General features: G+C 55.4%; 1 protein-coding gene across 1 annotated transcript; it reads right to left on the reverse strand.

Moving 5' to 3' along the window:
* Window positions 1–2,375: 2,375 nt before the first annotated feature.
* Window positions 2,376–7,816, reverse strand: WNT10B (Wnt family member 10B). Its single transcript, XM_087855420.1, has 5 exons — window positions 7,692–7,816; window positions 6,670–6,789; window positions 6,276–6,538; window positions 4,172–4,545; window positions 2,376–3,539 (listed from the first exon to the last, which is right to left on the reverse strand). Exons 2-5 carry the CDS (start codon window positions 6,741–6,743, stop codon window positions 3,081–3,083), a joined length of 1,170 nt encoding a protein of 389 aa, XP_087711546.1. The 5' UTR covers window positions 6,744–6,789; window positions 7,692–7,816; the 3' UTR covers window positions 2,376–3,080.
* Between the last annotated feature and the right edge of the window lie 596 nt (window positions 7,817–8,412).

The raw sequence follows: 8,412 nt of genomic DNA on the forward strand, positions 1-8,412 counted from the left end.
GCCCCCCGTGCTCACTCTCTCTTTCTCAATAAAATAAAATAAAATAAAATAAAATAAAATAAAATAAACTGACGAATTGGACTGGAGAATCTCCCAGGCTTTCTGTCCTTCACCTGTCTGGAGTCTAGAGTCCACTGCAGCATCACTGGGTTTTTCCCACAGGAGCAGAGATGGGGGGGCACTGCCTAGCTGGCAATTAGCCAGCCACCGCCACTCCCCAGCTTCCCAACAACTTGAAAGGCGAAGGGAAAAGAGCTCATCCAGAGCTGAAGGAGGCCTAGAGGCCTCACTTACAGTTCATCAGTCTTTCTCCCTCCCTCTGACTGCCAGTGGAGCTAAGTAAAAGCTGAAATTGTAGCCACCCGCTCTGTGGGCTGCACACTCCCACTCTCCTCACTGACCCCAGGTCTGGGTCTGAGCCCAGTGCGTGTGCCGGGAGCAGGGGTGGGGGGGTGTTGGCCTTGCTGACAAAATCCATTTGGAATTTCTCAAGGTTGTGGTTTGGGGCTTAAGTTTGCCACAGAGTGTGTCTGACGAAAGAGAAAGCTAGAAAGAGAGAGAGCCAAAGGGAATACAGAGGAAGGAAACAGGAAAAAGCTGAAATATTCTTGCTGTACTACCATTGGAGATTCTCCTCCCTCTTTCTTAGCGTGAGAAATTCCCATTCTGGATGTTCCTGATCATTATTCTCTCTCATATCCTATGTCCATTCTAGCTGCATCCCCTCTCTGCCTGACACCGCCAAACACACCAGGTCAGTCAGTGACTCAAGTAAGGATGAGATATCTTCCTGCTCCCGTCAAATTTCCAAGCCCAGGATTCGCAAGTGGAAATTCAGGACATAAAATTTTGCCATAAAGTACTGGCCTAACCCAACATTCCTCAAAATGCCCTTGCTACCTGAGTAGCAAAATCACCTGATTTTAAGGGTAATTTAAGTAGCAGATATATCTATTGCCTAGAGAAATGGAGAAAACCATTTCTACATTCCCTGGCCAAGGAGATGACCTGTTAGGGGCACCATCTTGCAACCCCAAACACATTTAGTCACTTGTAAAGTTCTAAATGCCTGAGGCCTGTCCCTTTTCTGAATTGAAAATCGTTTGTTTTCAAAGATACTGGGCTAGGAATAGACAGATTGTAATTTTAAAAAACCTGTTTTCTCTAGTTTTGGTTATCTCCTAAAAGATAAAGGAATTATTTTAAGATTAAATGCAGAAGAGCTCTGAATAAGGAAGGACACAAATACACATGCAAATAATTCAGTAGGAAAGCATGCTGGTTTTGCTGGTTTCCAGAGCAAAACACTCCCTTTTTGAGCACTGGAATCTCTTTTATATGTTTCCCATTCTGATTTGTCTTATATCTACCTCCCAAGTTCTCTGACTTGATGCCATAAAGGAAAGCACCTGCTCTTTTGCGTTCGGGCTTAATGTAGAGATACGTTCAGGTCTTGAAATCTCCAGAACAGAGGTAACCATGTGGTGTAGCAAGGTGTCAATGAAGTACAGTCAGAGAACCTAATCTTATCTGCAGTCGGTTTTTGTGAATTAAGCCTTATTGGACACGGCCACACCCATTTGTTGATGTGTGGTCTATGGCTACTTTTGATCCACAACAACAGAGTTGAGTAATGATGGCAGAGTTGAGCAGTTGTGACAAAATCCACAAGCCTAATACAGCTGACCCTTGAACAGCACAGGTTTGAAGTGCAGGTCCACTTAATACGCAGATTTTTTTTTTTTTTTAGTAAATACCTACACTACTGTAAATGTATTTTATCTTATGATTTTCTCAATAACATTTTCTTTTCTCTAGTTTTATTGTAAGAGCACAGTATATAAAACACATAGCATACAAAGTATGTGTTAATCTGTTAATCGCCTATTTCTATTACCGGTAAGGCTTCCAGTCAACAGCAGGCTATAAGTAGTTAAGTTTTGGGGGAATCAAAGGTTATGCACAGATTTTTGACTGCGTGGGGAGGGTGTTGCCCCGACCCCCTGATGTTGGTCAAGGGTCAACTGCATACTCCCTATCAGGCCCTCTGCAGGAAAAAAAAAATGTGCCAACCCTTGTTCTAGGGTAAGAACCCAGGTGAAGTCTGGAATTAAAGCACATAAAAAGTAAATTGGGCCTATGTTTGGATATCTAGTCCCTCATACCTAGAAGTACCCCCCTGGTTTTTCACACTGAAGGTTGCCAACTAAATCACTGAGGACCATTTCAAATCCTTCGCAGAACCAGGCAGGATACACATAAGTAAAATCACTGGGCGTATAAGAGTAGAATTCACCTGGAAAAGAAGCAATGCACTGGGATCCCAAGTGTAGGCAGAAATATAACCACCTGCATCCACTGGTCCAGTAGTTTAATTTATTTTAGTTACAAACAGAAACCAAGAACAAGTCTCAGTACAATAAATTATCCATTCCCATCCCTCCTGCTAACGAACAAATAAGAGGCTCAGAGAGTCTTGGATGGTTCCCTTTAACATCTGGATGGGGGGAGCAGTTTCCCTAAGGGCCTAGACAAACAACTCTACGAGGACTCAAGTGAGAGCCCCCCCCCCCAGCACTCTGTCCCTTCCCCAAGAAAAACCTCTCTACCACTGTCTCCTATTCCCCCCAAAAGGGGCCCGGGCTGCTATAGAGGAGTTTGGGAACAGCAGATAGGAATGAGTGGTCTCCCTGGATACGGGTCTCAGGGCTCCACACAATGCCTGGGGCCATCCCTCAAAGGAGAGGAGTGGTCAAACTACAGGGACACCCCAGCCAAGAGTATGAACCAGAGCTAAAGGGACCCCAGGGCTGGGGAGAGTGAGGCAATACAGTGCATTTCACCTTGGTTCATTTCAGGTGTTTCAGGAGCAGAAGAGGGGGTGACAGCTTTCCCTCCAAGGCCCTCCTTCTGTTGAAGGCTGCACATCACAGACTCTGCCTGACCCCAGCCACCCCCAAAGCTGCTTCCAGGTAGACACCTCGAGCTTCTAGGAGCCAAGACTGACCCTGGACAGAAATCAGAGCAAAGGGCTGAAAAGGCGCTCCTGCCCTCCACCAGCCCTGCGGCGAAGCCACCCCTCACTTACACACATTGACCCACTCTGTGACCTTGCACTCATCGCACAGCACGTAGCAGCACCAGTGAAAGCGGCAATGACAGCGCTCGACCCGCGTCTGCCGGAGCATGTTGTGCCCACGGCCACAGCACAGGCTGCCACAGCCGTCCAGCAGACGGCTGGTCTTGTTGCAGGCGCGGCCCCGAGTGCCGGGGGAGCCCACGGTAGGGTCTCGCTCACAGAAGTCGGGAGACTTCTCAAAGTAAACCAGCTCTCCTGAGAGGCGACGGGGGCGCAGGCGGGGCTGGAAGGCTCCGGAGTTGCGGTTGTGGGTATCGATGAAGATGGCCCGACCCAGCCGCTCCCTCAACGCTGCCCCCACTGCCCGGAACTCCGGGGCCGCCCTCCAGCACGTCTTGAACTGGCAGCTGCCCGACGTGCCGTGACACTTGCATTTCCGCTTCAGGTTTTCAGTTACCACCTAGAGCATCAGAGACGGGGAGGGGTGAAGGGGAGGGCAGCAAAGGGGCGGAGCACCGAGGCGCAGCAGAGGGGAGGGAACGGAGAGCACAGGGAGGGAGAAAGAGAGGCAAGAATGACCACGGAATATCAGAAGAGAAAGGGCACTGCAGGGCTGGCTAATAGTTCAACTCCCTCATCTTCTTGTCGGAGGACTGAAGCCAGAGCAGAGGGATTCACCCATCTTTAATCACTAGCTGGTCACAGAGACTCGGCTTAGATAACTAGCTGCTAACAGAACTCAACTCCAGTTGTCCTCTCAGTCCAGTGCGCTTTCCAGAGCGAGCACTAAAATGAGCACCCCTTCTGTGAAGGCAGCTGTGATGATAGCTGCCGTGTAACGAGCACCTGCCAAGGACCAGGCACTCTGCCCAGTGCCCTATTTGCCAGCTCACCCCTAATGACATCGTAAGGTAACTATCATTAGACTCTTTTTACAGATGCAAAACTGAGGTTAAGGGACTCGCTTGAGGTCATCCAGATGGTGAGTGGCCATCCCCCAACACATCTCATCCTCTCTCCTCTGCTGTGCCTCTCCAACTCAAGCCAGGCCTCAAAGGCTAAGGAGACCCAGGACAAGTTGCACACACCTACCTGTCGCCCCACCCTGTTGTTGTGGATTCGCATTCTTGCCTGGATGTCCCGGGGAGCTTCCCTGGAATCCAAGAAATCCCGAGAGAACTTCTCTCCAAAGTCCATGTCATGGTTACAGCCACCCCATTCCCATGTGTCCTGGGGGCCGGGGCTGGGGCCTGAGCCGGGGCCAGGGCTGGGCAGGGAGTGGGGGAAACTCTTGCCCCGGGACAGAGCCTGCAGCTGCAGCAGCTTGGCCCTCAGCCGGTCCTGCTCACCACTGCCCTTCCAGCCGCAGCCACAGCTCACTAGCCTGCCCAGGCTGCAGGCTGTGGCGACCGCGTGCATGACCCCTGCCGCCAGCATGGAGAAGGAAAAAGCACTCTCACGAAAACCTGGGGACAAAAAGGGTGTGACGGGGGTAAGGTTGACAGGCAGTGGAGTAGGGAGGTGGAAGGAAACAGGCAGCCACCCTTCCATTCCAGGAATTCCTAACTGAATCCTGACCCTGTCATTTACCAGCTGCGTAAGGGGGGGAGAAAGTCATGGAGAAGGAAGGGAATGGAAGCACAGACTCAGTTTCCTCATTTATTAAGGGAGGGGCTGGACTGAGATATCTCTGAGGCCCATCCTCATTCTGTAAGTCTGGGATTTTTGGGTGCAGATGAAAGAGCTAGCTGGAGGGCAAGACCCCTGGGGTTGGCAGGTGACTGAGAGGGAGTCCCCGAGGTCTTTGAAGAAACGATCACTGAGTTCTACATCTGAAAGCTTTAAAAATTCCCCAGCCCAGCAGGAAGCTTGGGTGGTGAGGTGGAAGCAGAGAACACCGGGTTCTTTTTTTTTTTTCCTTAGGGCCCTTTAACCAACCTTCCTCCACCACCCTAATACCCCCAAAGCACTGGAGCTGTGGAGCTATACTTCCCCTTTCCAGTTTCTAGTTTTATATTTGCCCTTTAAAGACTGTCCTATGTGTTTATCCTAACCTGCTATTACTCTATAAAATGCTGGGAGGGGGAGAAGGTGGGGGGTGATTTTCTCTAGGGCCCTTTTAAAATGTTGGCTTCTTTGTTATGTTTTGGGGGTCACAGAGGCTCAAGATGACAAGCCTTTCCCATGCTTCTCATTTGGGTATCAAAGCCTTTCCCTATACCAGGCCGTATAGAGAAGGTGGGGGTCCCTCACTTCCTTTTAGGTAGGGGCTCTCTTGAGCCCTGAGAGGATGAGAGACAGCACCTCTTTAGGGGCCAGGCCTCTCCCACCCCAGGATGCAGGGCTTCTGGCCCAGCCTCCCAATCCCCCCCAACCTCAACCCTCCAGGGGTGAAGCTGTTCGCACACGTCTTGGGAATTCCCCCGCAGATGGCAGCTGCCTATTAACCCCGTAGTCCCTGAAGTACTGCCCCCACCCTCGAGCTGAGCCCAGAATGGATCTTTACTCCTCCAGGGAGGAAACTCGGGCATGGCCTGGCAAGAGGCAACGATGCCTTCCAGACCATACCTCCCAGACCAGACCAGCAGTGACCTGTTCTTTGCCCCTCCAGCCGTTCCTCACCTGCTCAGGTGAGAGCCACCTGGGGCCCCCACAGCACAGAGGAGGGGGCTGCTCCCCGGCTTCAAAGCCATCAGGGTCTTTGTTCCCAGCCTCTGCTCCTGGGAACCCCAGCAATTAGGGGAGTAGGTTTAACCCTTAAACGGTTGGGGGCGTCACCCCACCCCCGCTGAGGCTCTGGGGACACCAGCCTGGGCTTGTCCGGGGAGAGGGAGGGGGGAGGAAATTGGGGGAGGGAATGGGGGGGCGTTTGAAGCTTTCAGGGCTGGGGGTATCTCTTGCTCGCAGGTGCAACCCAGATCGAGCCTGGTGGAGGCAGGAAAGGGGGGGGGCCTAGGGTAGGATAGCAGCGACCCAGCTGCCTTGCCGGCAGCACGCAGGTGGAAGTGAGGCGCAGGGGCCCAGACGGGTGGCCAGGCCCAGCTCTGCGGCTCCCGGGGGGCGGGGGAGGGAATTCCCAGAGAGAGAGGCCCCTCCCGGAGTCGCGAACCGGTCCCTTCCCGCCTCCGCTCGCCTCGGCCTGCCCCCCAGCCCCAGCCCCAGCCCCAGCGGCGCAAACCCGCCCGGCCCGGCTCACCGCGCTTGAGGATGGCGCTGTGGTGCGGCAGGCGGCCGCCGCCCTCGAGCGCCGAGCAGTTCCAGCGCTGGTCGCGCAGCTGGTGCTGACACTCGTGGACCGCGATGTGCAGGCCCTGAAGCGCGGATGCCGTCACGTCGGGGCTGCGCAGGCAGAGGCCCAGCTGCCGCTTGCTCAGGCCCGACAGCGTCAAGCATACAGTGTTGGCGGTCAGCGGCGGCTCGCCGGGCAGCTTCAGGCCCAGAATCTCATTGCTGAGGGCCCTGGGAACGCAGAAGGCGTTTCGGGGTCTGCGATCCAGGCCTCGCGCCCCCTCCGACTCCTCCCGTCCTGGGTCGGTGCTTTCAGCCTAGGGCTTTCTCTCGTGGGCTGGGTGACGGGGGGAACTGCTCACCGACTGCACAACGCCAGGAACAGGAGACCCGCGAAGCCCGAGGGCGGAGGCCGCGGCCGGGGCTCCTCCAGCATGTCGAAGCCCGGGCCCGAAGGCCCTGGTGGGCGGATCGATCAGGGCCTGCGGGACAGGGAGACTTGGGGGCTTCGGAATAGGGTGGGCTGGCCCGGGCAACCAAGGATTCCTAACTCACCAGTGCCACCCCAGTGGCCCTTCTCATCCCTTCCCAAGCAAAACAATAAGAACCACCCCTGTCCCGGGATCCTGGAGGAAGAGTCAGGGCGTTGCATTTGGGGCTTGTGCAAGAGCCCCTGGAGCTGGACCCAGCCAGACACAATGCCCGGCACACAGACACACTCACGTGCAAACTCAGACATACTGACTCACAAACACCACTCCACCATCTTGCCCCCGCTCCCTCTTCGAGGGCCCCACGACTGGCTTCCCTTGCCCAACAGAGCCTTGCTCTCAGGGCTAGGGGGCGGGATTGGGGGGCGGGATTGGAAGGGGGTTCTGCACCACCTACACACAGCGGGGTGTGGGGGAGGGTCACCTTCAGGTGCCTTCGAGGGCAGACAGCCTCCGTGAGAGGGGTGGAGGAATGGGCTCCCAACCCTGTTCTACCCACTTTTTCCGCAGTCGGGAGAGAGGGGAGGCTCCAGGTGCGCCAGACAGGGAGGGGACCTGGTTCCCGCCTGAAAAGGACGGCGGCGCAGGCTGAGTACTCTTCCTCCTCTGCCACCTTTCCTAACTAGCGTTCCCCTCGACCTCGATGCCCGTCTGGTCCCCTCAGGTCCCAGCCTCGTTCCCACCCCTTTGCTCGCGCGTTCATTGCCCTTCTGATGGGATATTCCTGTATTTGGTGTCTTTATCTCTGCCAATATCCCTGGCTCTCTCTGTGTCTCCGTGCCCCAGTGGGCGGATGCGTGTCTGCCTGTCTATCTGTCTGTCTGACTACCCGTGCGCCTGTCTTGGCCCCGTGTGCGCGTCCCTGCCCTCCCTGCTTTCCCAGCTCCGATTACCTCCAGCTGCTCTGGTGCAGGGTCGCCACCGGCAGGGTTGGGTCGCCTGGGCTCGGGCTTCTCAAACTGTGGGGAGACTGCGTCGGGTTCTGCCCCCTCGGCAGAGCCGCATTCTTCCAGGGCAGGGCCACTCCTCTTCGCTGCTTCCCCAGCGCCGCCGCAGCCGCCGGGAGGAAGGGAGGGAGGAAGGGAGGGAGTGATCGAGAAAGCTAGCGAGCGGTCTAGCGAAGAACTGGGGGCTCCGGCTCTACTCTACTCTACTCGTGCGGAGCTCACAAGCGGCTCTGCTGCGGCTGACAGAGCTGGGGCCCCTCCCCAAGCCCCAGGCATCCCCACCCCACTCCTCGCACCCCCCGCCTTGACCCGGGGAGCGCAGGCGCTCCCCCTCCTCCCAGCCTACACACACACCCTCTCCCCCGACGCCTGGGTTCACGCTTGGCCCCACTGAAGGGGGTGGTGACCAGAGTGCCTCTCACCTGCTCTGGGTAGCCAAGTGTGCAGGGAGGGTGCAGTGACCCAGACTAGGGAGACAGGACCCTGGTCCCACGTGGTCATTTCTCTTTGCCTCAGTTTCCCCACCAAGAGCTGGATGGCTGCAGAGTGCCTTTGACAAGATGAACACGGAGCTGAGAATCAACTTCCCTCCCTGGACAATGTTGTGTGGAGCCCTCGGCGAAAGCGCGCCGCAGGGCACTCAGAGCCAGCAGGAAAAGCTCCCTTC

The sequence above is a fragment of the Ursus americanus genome, chromosome 25 (assembly GCF_024610735.1).
Source record: "Ursus americanus isolate L20-20 chromosome 25, mUrsAme1.1.p, whole genome shotgun sequence".
NCBI lineage: Eukaryota > Metazoa > Chordata > Mammalia > Carnivora > Ursidae > Ursus > Ursus americanus.

What these genes read in the sequence shown, in the direction of transcription:
- WNT10B (XM_087855420.1), bottom strand. Translation starts at nt 6,743, where the DNA reads ATGCTGGAGGAGCCCCGGCCGCGGCCTCCGCCCTCGGGCTTCGCGGGT. An exon ending in CAGCGCCATCCTCAAGCGCG is followed by an intron (nt 4,546 to 6,275) that starts GTGAGCCGGGCC and finishes TTTTGTCCCCAG; the next exon opens with GTTTTCGTGAGAGTGCTTTT. An exon ending in ACAACAGGGTGGGGCGACAG is followed by an intron (nt 3,540 to 4,171) that starts GTAGGTGTGTGC and finishes CTGATGCTCTAG; the next exon opens with GTGGTAACTGAAAACCTGAA.